This window comes from Peromyscus eremicus, chromosome 8a (assembly GCF_949786415.1).
Source record: "Peromyscus eremicus chromosome 8a, PerEre_H2_v1, whole genome shotgun sequence".
In the NCBI taxonomy this organism is placed as follows: Eukaryota; Metazoa; Chordata; class Mammalia; order Rodentia; family Cricetidae; genus Peromyscus; species Peromyscus eremicus.
The window spans coordinates 26,084,183-26,101,606 of record NC_081423.1 but is presented as its reverse complement, the minus strand read 5'-3'; the positions used below and the strand labels follow the sequence as shown (position 1 = coordinate 26,101,606).

The 17,424-nt window shown below is 36.3% G+C and overlaps 1 protein-coding gene across 1 annotated transcript in view; it reads right to left on the bottom strand.

Moving 5' to 3' along the window:
* Gabrb2 (gamma-aminobutyric acid type A receptor subunit beta2) overlaps positions 1 to 17,424 on the bottom strand; it is a 211,419-nt gene that overhangs the window by 89,713 nt on the left and 104,282 nt on the right. Inside the window, exon 5 of the mRNA XM_059270364.1 lies at positions 11,079 to 11,161. Within this exon, the coding sequence (XP_059126347.1) occupies positions 11,079 to 11,161 (83 nt within the window). The remainder of the gene's footprint in view (positions 1 to 11,078; positions 11,162 to 17,424) is intronic.

The window sequence follows — 17,424 nt, the reverse complement described above, 5'->3', positions numbered from 1 at the left end:
GAGACCATGATTGGAAAAAGCACAGAGACAAATAGCCAAACTAGTGGAAACACATGAACTATGAACCGATAGCTGAGGAGCCCCCATGGAACTGGATCAGGCTCTCTGGATAAGTGAGACAGTTGATTATACAGCATCTTAAAATTAAGAGTCTGGTACTTTCATCATACTGTGGGTATTTATCTACTTAGATAATAAAATCATAAAACTGAAATTCACATTCAATTTAGGACATATTGATACCTTATCATCTGGGGAAATGGTGGGGAAAATTCAAAGACAATTTGTTTACAATGAAAGGAGAGAGTCAGGGAGAAGGGGGAGGGTAAGCCAAGGAAGGGATCTATGACAAACAAAAGGGACTTAAGAAGTTCATTTTATGTTTTTTTTTTAAATTATTTTGTAATTAATTTAATTTTACATATCAGCCACAGATTACCCTTTCCTCCCTCCTCCCACCTCCAGCCTTCTCCCCCAATCCTCCCCTCATTCTCACCCCCTCCAAGGCAAGGTCTCCCCTGGGGAGCTCAGCCTGGTAGATTCAGTTGAGGCAGATCCAGTCCCCTCCTCCCTACACCAAGGCTGAGCAAAATGTCTCAGCATAGGCCCTAGGTTCCAGAAAGCCAGATCATGCACTAAGGACAGGTCCCACTGCCTAGGGGCCTCCAAAATAGTTCAATCTACCAGGCTGAGCTGAATCCCCAGGGGAGACCTTGCCTTGGAGGGGGTGAGAATGAGGGGAGGATTGGGGGAGAAGGCTGGAGGTGGGAGGAGGGAGGAAAGGGTAATCTGTGGCTGATATGTAAAATTAAATTAATTACAAAATAATTTTAAAAAAAAACATAAAATGAACTTCTTAAGTCCCTTTTGTTTGTCATAGATCCCTTCCTTGGCTTACCCTCCCCCTTCTCCCTGACTCTCTCTCCTTTCATTGTAAACAAATTGTCTTTGAATTTTCCCCACCATTTCCCCAGATGATAAGGTATCAATATGTCCTAAATTGAATGTGAATTTCAGTTTTATGATTTTATTATCTAAGTAGATAAATACCCACAGTATGATGAAAGTACCAGACTCTTAATTTTAAGATGCTGTATAATTACACAGATATTAAAACCTCTTATTTTATACAGTATGGATATTCAATTTTGGTTTGCCTTTTATACTTAAATAAAATGGAGAAAGCACTTTAAAAATTGCTACACTTTGGGAATGAAGTTAATTCCAGTTCTAACATTTTTCTGGTTAAGTTCTTTAACCTTTGTCTTCTCATTTTTAAAATAGATGTGACACACTCCCTTCCCAAGAGGCTATTACAAGAAATCTGTGAGATAGCCTAGGTAAGGGAGTTAGTCAAAATACATAGCAGAGAGAGACATTCCAGGTGGCAACTGTTAGTTCCTATATACCAAACTAAAAAGGATAGTTTGTTAATGTGTCTTCACAATCCAAACCATTGAATCAACTGTAGTACTGAGTGTCTATAATACCCATACCTAAAAGTTGAAGCAGAAGATTACCATGGATTTGAGGTCAGCCTGGACTACATAGTGAATTTCGGACAAGCCTGAGATATAAAGTAAGACAGTCTCGAGGAGGAGGAGCAGGAGGAGGAGGAGGAGGAGGAGAAAATAAACATATCTAGTTAGTATAGCATGACCTTTACTTAAAGTTCAAAGCTAAGCCGAACTGAAAGATACATTCACATCATAGCTTTCCTGCATATAGCAGCAATTTATATACCGTCTTATGTTTATTTGTTATTATAATACAATTATAATTGAAAACACAGATCATTATTCTTTCAAGAGCAGTTCATCCCTTATGTATGTCTCCTGATTCTGTTTGCCCATTTTACTATTCAGTAGTAAATTTGATTAAATGTGTACTTAAGTAGTACTTCATTATACATATAAACATAGATTCAGAATTTTTAACTATTGTAAATGTTTCTCTTTAAACACGATTTTTCACAAGGGACATTTGAAATCAATTATTTGATGGAGTGCCTTTATTTTGCTAAGAAATAAGGTTTTATTTCCTAATTGTTAGAAAAAAAATTGTACTGAGTAGCAATGGTTTAAGCGATCTGAAGATATATTGATACCAGGATACCAATAAGTGACAAATTAAAAGCTCTTTCCTTAATAACTGAGCCTGAGGGGCTAGAGAAACTTTTATTGCAGATATGATTTAGAGGTACACAAACTGAGGACAGGATATGTTTGAAGAGACTTTCTGAGATTGCATCACAAAACTACTCCTCATTGGCTCTAAGACCTCTACTTAATCATTCTCACATGCCTGGCAGGTTAAAATGAGGCAACTAGTGCAGGCTTTTAGTATGTAACAAATGTCCAATAAATTATATATACTCAGAGATGTTATCAATTTTATGTGTGTGTGTTTGTGTGTATCCATGGGAGTATTCATATTAAGTATCTAATAATTTTATTTAAGTAACCCCAAATCACTTATCAAATATAATGTGAGCAGGATAAATAGATCCAATAGAGAGACATATATATATATAAATATTCTTAATTCTATGATTTTGCATTTTGTTTTGATAAGGTCTCTTGATACAGTGTGCTTTATAGAAATGAAAATATATATAAATATAGATGAATTTGCTGATTGTCAGTCATCCACAAAACACCATGGGTGATAGAAGATGATTCAGGACAGAATCCCTCCCCTTAAAAGCCCACTGGTCCTTAGTTACAAATAATAGGGATTGTCTTGAGCTAAATTAAATAGAAAACTATTTATCAAACAGAAAATTATCAGTAGCAGACAACAGGAGACCAATGGTGTAAGCTATGTGGTCAGAACCAATGTTCAAACTCATCATTAACACTACCACCAATGGGCTGAGACGTGAGGTGCACTGCAGATGCCATGGGCATGTAGTACTACTGAGCACAGTCAGAAGCACACACACTGTCACTGCTGTCCTCCACAGACTAAGTGTTTCTGGGTGTTGGCTCTCATGCCTACAACTCAAAGTTAATATGACTGGTGATGCTCAGTCTGCACATTTAGTTGTAAAGCAGGCAGATATTGAATGTCTGGTTTTTCAAGGGCCACTTATGGGAAGTAAACTCTGCCTTATAAAACAGGATTATTCATGTATAAAAAGATGAAAACATCTAATGTCTCCTAAAATCATATGAATGAGTAGATGGAATTTAATAAAGGTATGGTTATTTTGAATAAAATGCTTACAGTACAAAGTGAAGTGTGTTAATTGTGCTAGAGACATAAATAAGGAAACTCATAATAAATATAAATGCTTGAAGGTATGAACTCTAACAACAGACCAACTGGGCTAACATCTCAGCTTAGGTACTGCTTGAGACTAGCAGGTGACTCACTGAAAATTGCATTTTTTCTGGTTCACTTTTCTTTACAGTTTTGAGCCAAGTGTGAGATCTTTCAATCAGATGTGCTTGCTGAGACTTAAGTTCATGGCTGAACTGAGTGGCCTGAAAAGTACAGCTTACAGATTCTAGGGTATTAGCATAGATTACATAACAAGTAGGGTAGTTCTGGTCCAGTGGCTGAGTAGTAGCCTCCGTATTCCTCAGATGGTTACACTATCCCATGAGCAGCTGCTACTTTGGCAACAGAAGGCTGGGTTGCAATTCTGGGAGTCATATCAGAAGGCTCAACCTAGTTTCTATTTCTTTAGTCCTCTCAAGAATTCTTTAAGTCAAATTAATCCCCCTGCTTAAAACCTAGCTACACTGAGTTCTATATTTGCTGCAATTAAACCTTAAGCAATACATTCACTTACTGGTCTATGTGGCCGTGTGTGTGTGTGTGTGTGTGTGTGTGTGTGTGTGTGTGTGTGTGTGTATTGTGTGTGTGTATACATTTTCTTAATGTTTCATAGCCTCATATGTACAGATGATATTAGTGGCCTCAGGAGATTTGGTGAAGTCAAGTCAATTTGTAGACTGCATGGCACCATGCGCAAAGCACTATTTGCTATATGGTGATTCTTAATGCTTATGGCAGAAACAACCATGGTGTAATTAAATGACAACAACTGGGTTGACTGTCACAGAGATTGGCACAGGGGTAGGGAGTAGACTTGCAAGCCATCATGAAGAAAGAGACCTGACTTTAAAAAAAAAAAAAAAAAAAAAAAAAAACACACCTAACATTATTTAAGGCCCATGAAAAGTGAGAAACCGTCGAGAAGTAACGCTGTGAGTCAAATTTCAGATGCGTCAGAGCTCAGTGGGCTGCAACTGTTAAATGAAAACAAAACACGCTGTCTGGAAGTGCTGCAGGGAAGGTCTGTGGGTGTGCTTAGGGCTCTCGATTATGAGGCTCATGCCATGCTTCTCAAGAACTCTCGAGTTTTCAACATAAACACTAAGCAATCCACAGCTGTGGCAGTTTCCCCTAATCCAGATGGAGTATCAACTGAAGGCCAGCCAGGAAGAGACACTACCCACAGGATGATAGCATTATTGACAGCATCACTCAGCCTAAGGAAAAACTAAACAAGTGGGTTTGCTGTCACCCCCCCTCCCCCCAGGAAGCTTGAGCACTGAAAGCCTACACTGCGTTTTTAGAAGAAGTGGACAGATTCAGAGCAGGACTCAATTCAGTAGCAAGAGCTTTAAAAGTGGGTAGGCATCAGATTCTGAAAGGTACAGATGCTCAGTGCCAACTTCTGAGCAGAGCATCACTAAACATCCAGTGTCCTGAGAGACTCAGGGGCTCACTTTGTTCTTAAGAAAATGCTTCAATTTGGAATCTGTAGCCTTGCCACCCTCCCCCTACCTAACCAGAACAGCTGTTTGCATGGTCAGAGGAGTGTTCTTCTGGGATCCTTTAGCCTTATAAGAGGTAATTTATACAGCTAAGGTGGAAGCCATTGAGTTCACGATGCTTGCGTTTTTATATAATAGCATTTACATTCATTTTCCTGCAATGTTACAGGATAAAAATCTAATAGGGGATTAAGTCTATCACTGGAAGATGTATCTCCAGTCTCTAAAGCCAAAACGCTTCTCTCATTCGCACGAAAGTCTTGACTGATGCCAAAAGTAAACCACATACCTATGGTGTGCCCTGTGGGCAGGCAATTACTTTGCTATACTAGAATCGCCATAAACTTTTCACTTGCACACCCTATTAGAAAGAGCCAAATGATGTGTTGAGGGAAATGAATTGAGCAAGTAAGATTTCCACTTATGAAAGAGTGGGAAATACTCATTTAATATCGGAGTTATGCTTTGTTTTGGTTTTCCCAATTAAAACTAATAAAATCGTGTTTTCCTTTGCAAATATAAGAATCATGATTTGAGTTCTAATGTGCTTCAAATTCCTTTCCATTTTTGTGATTTTAAAATCAAATATAGACTCCTGAAGATCTTAATATAATGAATGTTACAGACACCTAGAAGTTATTAATACAATGAATGTAGGGTTTTATTATTCTTATCTCTGTGCTGGTGAATATAGCAAGGGATAGTATTTAAGAGTGGAAGATATTTGACAGATGCTGCCACCTGATCAAATAAATATTCTGCCTTGCTCCATATCTGCTCAACATTATAGTGGTATAAGAAATTTAATTTCCTTTTAGAATTATATTCTTTCTTCTTTCATCCTATGTTTCATATTGGGAAAGTGTTGCCCACATAACCCACATAACATCATCCATGCAAAAATAGTGTGAAAAAGTGACAATGTAAAAATCCTCAGCCTAGAAGGATGTGTAGACTCCACAAAACAGTGTCAAAGAATACTTTAAATTTTATGTTTTCTATGATGGGGATGTTAAACTTATATGAATCCATCTTATATTTTAGTGTCTTTCAACAGACTTCTCTGGGATGATGGCTATCTTATCTGTCCTGTCATAGGAACATAAACAGTGTAACAAAGGAAATGAATGTCTAATTTTATTTTATTTTGCTAAATATAAATTTAACGTTTGGGTGTCGGAGAGATGGCTCAGCAGTTAAGAGCACGGACTACTCTTCCAGAGGACCCAGGTTCAAATCCCAGCACCCACATGGTAGCTCACAACCAAGATCTGATACCTTCACACAGACATACATGCAAGACAAAACACCAATGCACATAAAATAGAAATAAATTACTTTGAAAAAATTAACTTTTTATATCATATTAGAAGCATGATTATATATACTATATTCATAAATGTATGTACACATACATGTGTATAGTATTAAACTATTCTGTTTAATAATAGACTTTGTCATATATAAATCATTTTATTTAAAACAGAAATAACTTATCTTCTGCAATAGATGACTGGTTAAATAAAAGGACATTTCATAGAAAATCAGGTGAGTGTGGCAACTGAGTGATCAACACTAGAGATTTTAGAAAAAAAATTTAGAAATTAAATGCATAGATTCCAATGGAAAAAATTCACTACTAATAATTTCTTTGTAATAACTATTAATGTGGAAGACAAAAGCTGATGAATTTTGGTTCAAATCTATGGTAGACAGATACAGGAGACACAATATGTATTCAGTGGGAATTGCAGAAAGAGAAAAGAGAGGATATGTAAAGAGGTGACTAATTACAGGTGAAGAAAATGAAGATTTTTTTTTTGTTACTGGGGATAGAGACATTATTGAGTGAAAGGGTTAATAGCCCCACTTAAGATGCACCTTTCAAATTCAAGGTGGTGCTTTCAAATGATGGGAGAACTGAAAAGCAAAATTCTAGTCTAGACATCAGAGTTAGAAATAACAACTGCCCCAGGTAATAAAATTCTGAACACTCCTGTAGGACTTGTCTTGGGGACTGATAACTACTAGCCTCGATCACAGTCCAACAAAATGTCAAACATAGCAAGGGTGGGAAGATACAACCTTGCCTTCTGCAAGCCTAGATAAAGTTCTAGAAACTATCAAATCCCAACAGCAATACCAGCTGAATATTATTCAGTGACTCAATGATCATTTGCTCTTGGCCTTTTCTTTGGTAAATAATTATAACTAGGCTTCACTGGAGTTGCATAGGAATATTTTATTTATTTATTTATTTATTTTTTATAACTTTTTTAAATTTTATAATTTAATTTAATTTTACATATCAGCCACGGATTTCCTTGTCCTCCCCCCTCCTGCTCCCCCCTTACCCCGCCTTCTCCCCAGCCCACCCCCCATTCCCATCTCCTCCAGGGCAAAGACTCCCCTGGGGATTGAGTTCAACCTGTTTGGGAGGCATAGCAATATTTTTAATTGAAAATAATTCAAGGATTATTTAAAATTCTGGCTAGCTTTATTACTTAACACATCTCCACCACTCCCTGTCCAATACAGATATAAATAGTCACAAACGCACTGTTTTCTACTGAGCCTTATGAGGAAGAAAAGACTCAAAAGGGTTTAGATTATTTAGGAAATAGTGTATGTACGGAGTCTCTTGTTAGTATCTTGGTCTAATTCTGCACAGACAGAACTGTAAAATGCAATCCAATGAGGAAAATTTGAGTAAAGAAAGGTAGCTAAGTAACAGTAGACAAGCAGAAACACACATATACACACATATACAGAGAGAGAGAGAGAGAGAGAGAGAGAGAGAGAGAGAGAGAGAGAGAGAGAGAGAGAGAGAGAAACTTAGCAGGGATACGATTTTTATCTTTTCCTAAACAGTACTGCTCCCAGAGGTACATGCAGATGGGCTCTGCAGCCTTATATAAACCAGTGTTGCCTTATCATCCTTTAATTAAATTCTTTCAGCTTTTACTGGTGCCAAGTCACCCTCAACCCACAGCTACTTAGAAACCTTCTAATCTCATCACTTTCCTAATAAACTAATTTCTTCATGCCCAGTAAATGGTTTTGCAGAATACAGCTACCCATTTGATTTTCACCGGCCATAATTGCTAAGAGTATTTCTTTCACTCTTCTGACCTAAATTGCTTTCTGGCATCTTTAGCAATGGTCTATTTTTCCCTTTAGGTCAGATACAGGCAACTTCCTTAAGAGGAAATGGCACAGTTATTTTTTGAATATTGCATCCCTCCCTTCCAGAATCAATGTTCCTTCCTCAAGGTAAATGAGTCTACACAGCTCCAATTCCAGTTTCTTCTACTGGCTCTTCAAGCTGTCTGTTTTACGTATTATTTGTCTGGCTTCAGTTGTTCTGATTGCCAGATCTATCTCTTAGAGTGTTGTGTGCTTAATTGGGTCCAATGTTCTCAGAGTAATTTGATAATATCAATAGTGATATTATCAGGATCAGAGCTGTTGCCTAAAAAAGTCACTAGTTCAAGCATGGCACAGAAATGTTACCTTATTCATCTAACTGTCTCTAAACCTAATAATAGTGTGTGACTAAAAAACAATAGTCTGAAGAACAGCCACTGATACTGGCTTATTTCACTGAAGAAGCTACATTAACTAACTGTATTCTAACATAACGCCCTTCACTGTATCAGTTTAGCCCAGAGACCTATCTGCTCACTACCTCCCCTATTCAAGAATGGCTGACATTATTATGAGGTGATGTTGACCTTATAGTAGTCCTGACCAAGGTAGTCCATACTGACCATCTAGACTTCTCAAGATGGATTTCAAGGCTAGTTCTAAATAATCTTTCTTTAACTTAAAGTATTAAATAATTTATCCTGCCAATATTATTTAATTTATAAGAACATTGTATTATTTTTTCTTTCCATTATATCTCTAAGCTTATTATAATGCCTAGTAAGTAATTAGTGTCCAATAAATGGTTAATAAAGACAGTAATTATTGAATAAATTAGCAGTGAATTAATTTCTCATGCTCCTTACTCCAGGCTTCCTAGACATAGGTTACACCATCCTTATTAAACATGAGCCAATATACTTACTGTTAACATGTTAATAATAATGATTTAACAATACTACTGGGGCCGTTGCAAGTTAAGAACTAGGAAAAGAAATGAGAAGAGGAGAGAAAGAAATACAAGAAAGAGAGAGAAAGAAACAGGGATGGAGGGAGAAAAAGAGAGGAAAGAGAAGAGTCTAATGATTCCCTGGGCTACCAAAGGAAACAATTGCCTAAGGGGGATATCACCTAGATTTCAGGAATCATATGGAAACTTCTTGTTTAAGGGATAGAACTTGAATATATTCAGCAAAATATAACAAAGGCCTACATATCACATGTATTGTCAATACAGCAACATATTTCATTTTCTACAGTGATGATTAACTATCTGGATACATCTGTAAGCACCAATTACCTGTTGACTGGGACACTGAGAAAAGAGGTGACTTAATCTAGTCCATCCAGCATCAGCGTTTTTACTAAGACACACCAAATGATCAATGATCGCATCATCCAAGTTATTCTGCCTCTTAGGGGGGCTAAATGATACTGGAGATATATCATTTTTACCTCTTTGGATCTGTTGTCCTGGTTATAAAGACATAAATATTACTAGCTACTTCATTTCACAGGGCAACTAGAAATAGAAATGAAGAATGGAAATTGAAATGATATATAATGTTAATTTAAAAATAGCCATTTTCAAGTTGTAATATAACCCCTGTGTGCTGCCTGTATCAATGTAGTTGGAATTCCTTATTTAAGATAAAAGAAATCAGGTTGTTTTTTTTTTTGAAGGGAGTATAGAAGACTTGAATGAAGTAGATCAGTAAAAGTATTCCATCTGTGCATAACTACAATTCTTTATGAGCTCAGTAAAATTTTACCTCCAAAAATACAATCATAATTAAAAAATAAGTGGTACCCAGAAGCATTTTTTTTCCAAGAAATCCTCCCACTGAGCTTCTGAAACTGCCTAAGAATTTGGTCTTTGAGAAATATTGTACCATAAGTTAAACACACGTAACATGCAATGCTATCCCAAAGATATTCACATAAAATTAATCATTGAAATCCTATAGGCCAATTTCATTAACTAGTATTTTAATGCAAAGAACAAATTTGGAAATAATGATGAGTTAGAATATAAGCATGCAATTAGTTTCTTTACAAGTGTGTGTAAATTTAATTATGCCCAGAAGCTGTCTTTTATAAATGAGTAAAAATATGCACAAAGTTTCATAAATGCTCTGTGTCTACTCAGAGCAGTGATTTGGAATCATGCTCTTTGCCATAGCTAACATTTTTCTCAAAGGCAGAAAATATCCTCACAGTCCAGCCACTTGCTGTACACTGCATTAAAATTGTCTACTTCGAACTATGGACTGGGATAAACTACAAAACTGTTCCAAAGCATTGGTGGAGAAAAATAGATGAAAACTTCTTTTCCCTTAAACTAGTTCTTTGTGATGTCTGGATTGCAGAAAGATAACAGAATTAACATTTTAGCCCACCCAACGGGCCAGATGACTGACTTATCATCGTGAAATCCCTGGTGCAGAAAAGCAAACACATTACAAGGCAAGTCAGCATCATAAATAAAATAAACACATGCATACACAGAGGCACAAGCACACTGATGCACAAACACAGACACACACAGGCACACACAGGAGCACACATGCACAGGCACACAAACCAGTCTTGCCCACTCTATGACCTTTGACCTTCCTCAAGATGATAAGCTTCCAACACTGAAAATAAGGATTCAAAGCAAAACCAAACAAACAAAATCCACAGTTCAATCTTCAGAATGCAATCAGTTTTCATGGCCACATTCCACATTCACTTAATAACTGTAAGAGATAATATTTATGTTTCAAGGACAATCGGGATATTTTATGACATATTGTCACCTTCACATATTTTCTCAAGCTTGTCTTAACTCTTTGTGCCAATTTTTTTCATACTTTAAATTCCTGAACATCTTGTGATATCCTTCCAGGGTATTAGTGTCTCTATCTCTCTTTTTAATGACAAATCACACTTTTTCCTAAATATGTTCTATAGGATTTAGAGATAGATGTAAGAAAGCGGCAGCATTATGGAGGGGAGAGGGTGTCAGTGTCTGCCTGGATCAAATTTCAAATACGCCTCTAGCAACTTGGCAAGACCACTGATTTAGACACAGAGGGTCTGTGTCTAAGGTGACCTTCCAAGCAGGAGTCCAGCTGAGCTGGATCCTCAGAGACTTACAGCTTTCAATCTCCAAGGTGCAGTTTTGTTCATCCAGTGGATACCGCCTCAGGTCCATCATGCAGGCAGCTGTAGTTGTGATTCTAAAAGAGAAACGCCAATATGTGTTGTCAGTGCTTAAAGCCAAGAGCAGAAAAGGCAAAGGCAAAGTAAAACAAACAAAAATTAGCACTCTCAGAGACTGATTCCTAGCCTAAGCGTCCACAAAAGGGAGTGATGCATCTTTTGAAGACTATATTTTCCTTTACAGATCTTCTGCCTGCTTCCGAAGAGATTGGGTGATGTAAGTATCCAATTGAACCCAAATCATCTACATGTGTTTCTAAGGCAATTCTCACACATCTCCAGAATGCCTTTGGGGTGAAGTGGTTCTAGCTGTATCTAAGGTGACTAATGATAGTGACAAAAAAAAATTCACAGAGTCTCACGTTTGTTTTATTCCATTCTTCCTTAAGACTCTAAAATAGAATCTTCTGCCAATCTTAGTATGGATCTATCATTTTTCATGCTTTCCTATATCACATTGTACTTTATAAGCATCATCATTAATGTACAACACACATCAGCCTTCTTCTAAGCCTGATTATTCTGTCCTAAGTAATCTGATATTCTCTTGGCCGCTTAGAAAGAGTGTCTTCTTTGATCTTACATTTCTGAGGAGCCAATATGCTCCTTTGGCGTTTAATTTCTTGGTCATTGTTTTACATTGATATTTGTATTGACGACCTACCAGGAGCCACAAAGATTATAGTTCTAAATGATTTACAATGTTTCAACACAATATCATGAAAGAACATAAAGCCCTAGACTCCAGTACGAACTCCAGTTTTATGCACAGAAGCTAACTGAACCCTTAACATGTAGTAGGCTCTTTAAATATGGGTATTGGCTGAGGGAAACTAAGAATAGAAATTAATGCTGGATTTAACCAAACTAGGTTTGCTCTATTGTAAGGAGCTCTGACCTCTGCTAGGAATGGAAAAATGAGATGGAATGCTGTCCTGGAAGACAGAACCTAGACTAAACTTTCTAAACTGAAATCATATCGTGTGGCGCTAAACCAGTCATCCACATAGCCTGACTCAAGGAACACACTCAGGTTAATCTGAGAATTAACCCGCAGGGTAGACCAGGAAGATGTAATTTGTTATTTATAATTATGTTTCTTAATTTTAGTTTTATTGTTGTTTATGACACAAATGATCCCCAGAGCAGATTTCTTCCTTTACTTAGTGTCCTGTTGGTCACTCTTCTCCAATTCTCTATCACCCCACTGTCTCCTGAGTCTGTCTTCAATGTTTCATCTATAGGTCAATGCAGGAGCTGGACCTCAAAACCTTTCCATCTGTCTCCATGCTTCCATCATACACACAAAACATAAAGTAGATTTCGTCATGCCTCTGTTTTAAAAATTTAGTGGCTCTTCCATGGGAATCCAAAGCTCAAACTTTTCCTACTGTGCCCCACACATTCTGTTCCTCTTCTTCCTTCCCATCATCATGTCCTACTGTGTCTTCTTGCAATGTCTGTCAGCCATCACCTCTGTTCTCTTACAACATGCTTACAACATGCACTGCCCCATGTCCCACACCAGTCTTCACATCTTTCCCCATCTGTCACTCAAAACCATGGTCCTGGGAGCTTGAACAGCTTACCCAGGGTGATTGCCTTAACTCATGCTCCTTTTTAGCTTTCTGTTCACTAACTTCAAGCAATTACCACAATCTGGAATTGGCTTGCTAATTGTTTTCTCAGAACAGTCTTTTTCTTTCAATAAAATTTAAGCTCCTTATGGGCATAGGCTCTGCTCAACTCACTGCAAAGGCACTCAATAAATATCGGCTGAATGAGAAAACACATTAATTTACAATGAAGCAAACAGTTGGATTTGCTCATTATTGGTCTTTGCATTTGGAAGATTATTTTATTACATTACTTCTTTTTTTAACTTAAAATGGTATTGTGTCTTAGGTTAGAGATGTTCCTTTTATGGTTTTTACAATAAATGGAATTTAATTAATTTAAATTACAGGACATAAATTGTACTAAGGTTATCTTATCAATTTGGCTGTTTCAGCTTTCAATGAGATTTATGCTATATTTAAATTCTAGGAATTATATTAAAATTAATATTCACATTTAAATTTTAATCTAGTCTGGCTACATGATACTTGAATAGATTTTTTTCTTGACCCACTATTTTCATTTATAATTTTTGTGTGAATTTATAGATTAATACACTGTGAATTGCCAATAACCAAAGATTATGACAGGAAATGAAATTTAGGAAATGATGGACATACCATACCCCAATGCTGTGATGTAAAACGGTTGAATAGATTCCTTTTCTTAAAAACTAGGGGGGATTATTACTTCCTTGGATAAATCTAATTCAAAAGACACGAATGTTACAGAGGCAAAACTACAATTTCAAAAATGAGAGAAACAAGTACAGAAATCCAGGTATGTAACTAAGGTGAAGTCTGTAATTGATGCTGTAGGTCGTGGTTCACAACTCCGCTGATACATATTCCTGGCAATTAACACCCATGAACTATCCTATATCCAACAAGAAAAACAAAGTTACTAAGGCTGTCACAGGAGGAATGAGTTTTCTCATGTTTTAAAAATAAAGTAGAAAGAGGTATGGCTGTAGCTGTAACCCGTTAGTAGAGTGTTTACCTAGCACGCATGGAGTCCTAGGTTCAATTCCCAGTGCCATAAAAAGCAGGAGTTATGGCTTGAAGAAAAGAATCAGAAGTTTAAGATCAAAAGTGCTGAGTTGAGGCCAGACATTGTCTAAACAACAATAACCAAAAGTAGAAGGTGTTTTTCTTACAATATTCATATTATTTATACCTTTTATTACTTACTGGTTTTATTTTACTATTTTTTAAACATTATAACTCAGAAACTTAGTGCTTTCAAAATATTTTCATCTTCTATTGGAGTTAAGTCAAAATTCTGAGACCAAGACTATCCATTTTAAATTTTGATCATGTCATCAAGGACTAGTGGCCTCAGACAAGTCACTGGCATCCTCTACCAAATGGAAAGACTTGTCAACCAAATTGGCTGTAGGATGATAAAAGGAAGTTAAACATAATTTATAAGGTTTGCTGCAACATTTGTTATTACTCTGCCAATGAATAGATGCCAAAACAACTCATTTCACCACAAAGCAGGAATTTTTGCTCAAAATGAAGAAATGTATAATACCTCTTGTGTCCATTACCAGCAAGGCAGAACTATATATATGAATATGATAGTAACACCACAAAGATATGGAATATTGCTACTATATACACTTACATATCATAAACCTGGATCTGTCCCAAGAGCTCAAGGCGTTTATGATTCACATGTTTAATCTTATTTGTATTTCAAACACATGTGCCTGACACATGTCACTAACTCAAGATTTAAATATTAATAAATGACCAAACAAAATAGAGAAAGACACTCCAAGGTAAACATTGACCCACAAATTAAGAATTTTGAAGTGATGCTTGTTATAGGTCAAATATAACTCATCTAAGAATTCTTAAATAAATTTGAGAATTAAGGTCATTTTTTACTGAAGGAACTACTGTGCAATGAATCCCATTCAGAAAACATCAGACACAAACCTCTATTTTTATTCATAATCCAGCTGAGATTCTACAGCAGTAAGTGCAACAGACATAATCTCAGTCCTAATAAATATCCTCACCAACATTAACAAATCTTAAATCACTCAACAGTACTACTAGGTGTCTTTGAAGAGAGACTTACAACCTGTTATAAAAAATATCCTGGTTAAAGATTGCATGATCCAGAAGATCAAGGAATTTTCTGTGAGATTATATCTCCTAGTAACATCAGAAGCTACATCCATAAATTCTCATCAACATCATTATCCAATCCTGAGCTAAACAAAGACTCCACTAATAGACATGTCAAAATGGACTTTGAAAAGCCCATGACACCTGAACCCTAGAAAAAGGCCTATCAACAATAAAGGAATTCTGAGAGCAAAAGAAATAGTCTTCCTCAAAAAACAGCACATCATTTCATTATCTAATATCAAATGGTCAGCCCTGAAATATATACATACAAATAATATTAGGCAGACTAGTTAAGTTTTAAGACTTAACAAAATGGAAACAGCCTCGGTTTTCAATCAAAGCAAACAGTCCACCTCCAGAATGTACCTTACTTACTTGTAGAAAGCCATCAATGGTCTAATTGTAAACAACTTCTAGAGAGTTAAACTCTTTTGAAGAACAAATGTTTTCCTTGGAAATGCCTGTATTTTATTTGGACCAAGAGATCTCTGATAAAAATTTTCACTATTCATCAGCAACTATCTTCCCATAATTCCTTGTACTATAAAATGTTAACATAGAACAAGAAAACCAAATATCTAGCATATCCTAAGGATAAAGGCATTTATACATCAAGAAATACAAGCTAATCCAACCTAATAAAACCTTTGTATCAAAGCTCTAGTTGATATTTTTATAATTTCAGAATGCACATGTATCATTCAAAGTATGGATATAGCTAAAGATGGTTACTAAGCAGAAATGGATGCCCCTTTTCCTTATGCAAGATGAAAAACTTGGAATCACAATCAATGTGACACATCTTAAACCTTCCAGTAGATTCTTTACGAGATATGGGAATTGAAAACATGGTCACATATGTACAGCCTGTGAGAGTCTGGGTGGGATTTCAAACAGAAATTGTGAGAATATGAATGAAGTGATTTTTTAAATGACTTTGATTTCTTTAATAGATTATGTTATTTATTCCCCAGCAAAAATTGTTTTTATTCATATCATTGTATGGTTAAAAATGTCAAGTGTCTTATCCTGAACTACATTTTATACAGTATTCTATGAACACTGTGGGTTTATTTGCTCAACAAATACATTTACTCAAAACCCACAACCAATTATAACTGCAAGGGAAAAAGAAGACTTCCTGGCATCAGCAGGCCAAATAAGCAGAGGAAAAAGAAGAATTTTAAAATAGGGAAATGGAGAGATGGCTCAGAAGTTAAGAATGCACGCTGTTCTTGCAGGGGACCTGAGTTCAGTTCCTAGCAGGCGTATCTAGCAGCTAGCAACTGCTTGTAGCTATAGCTCCAGAGGTTCCAGTACCTTCCTCTGACCTCTGTAGGCATTGTACTCATGGGCACAAACCCATACACACACATACACACACACACACACACACACACACACACACACACACACACACACACACGTACACGCGCGCGCGTGCGCACACACACACACACACACACAGTTAAATTGAAAATAAAATCTTTAACAAGATCAGTTATCTCAAACATATATCAGTGTGAATTTTGAGGTTTTCAAACAAAGAAAATTTCAACATGGGGAAATTCTAAATTTAGGCATTAGATATTAACTCAAATTATAAAATGTTCCAAAAAACTCACTTGGTTCTCTTTCCTTAAAAGATCTTTAAAAACTACTTTGTTACTGTACTACCATATTTGACATCATTCTGTATCTTATGGCTACTTTCATTGAAAAAAAATTAATCTTTTACATAACTCATATGCAATAGGCTTTCACATTTTGTTAGGGAGAAAGAATATAGATAAAGAAGGTGGGTGATTTCTTAAGTAGAATTCTAATGTCAAACACCACATATATTAATTGATCAGTTACTGATAAGTTATAGATGCTATTAGTACTATGGAAACATTGCATCTCATCTAAGACTAATTATTATTCTCATATACAGACACAAGACAGTGGAGTATTTTTTTGAGTTACACTGTAAGTGGCAGAGCAGGAATTTTTATGTGGGACATTTGAGTCTATAGTCCTCGTATTTAAGAATGGTGACATAACTAATTCAATAGATGACCTTGACAGTGTGGTGTTGGTTCCTCTGCATACACCCAGAATGAGCTTATGAGTTCTGTGATCTTGTATTCATACATTCATGATGTGACCTTGGAGATGGTGTAATTTTGTTTTACCCACACATGCAAATGCTGTATTTCACAGATGTTTATTCTGTTTTACTCAATTATGTAGATCAGCCCACCGCAGACAAGTAAATACAAGCCTCTCCTTAAGGAGTCCCAGCTAATACTCTCTCCCCCTTGATTGAAGTGCCTCCTCAGCCCCTCCCCATTTTTTTTGTTTGCCTTTCTAGCCTCTTGAGTGGCCTTGTGCTTACATTAAAATCTCCAAGACTCTTGCATAATTGTTTTTAAAAGCTCTTTAGAAGTCCTCATATAGAGTCACATGCACTACTACGCTCAACTTTGCAATCACCCAAAAAAAGTAAGATTGCTGGCAATCATGTTCCCATTTGA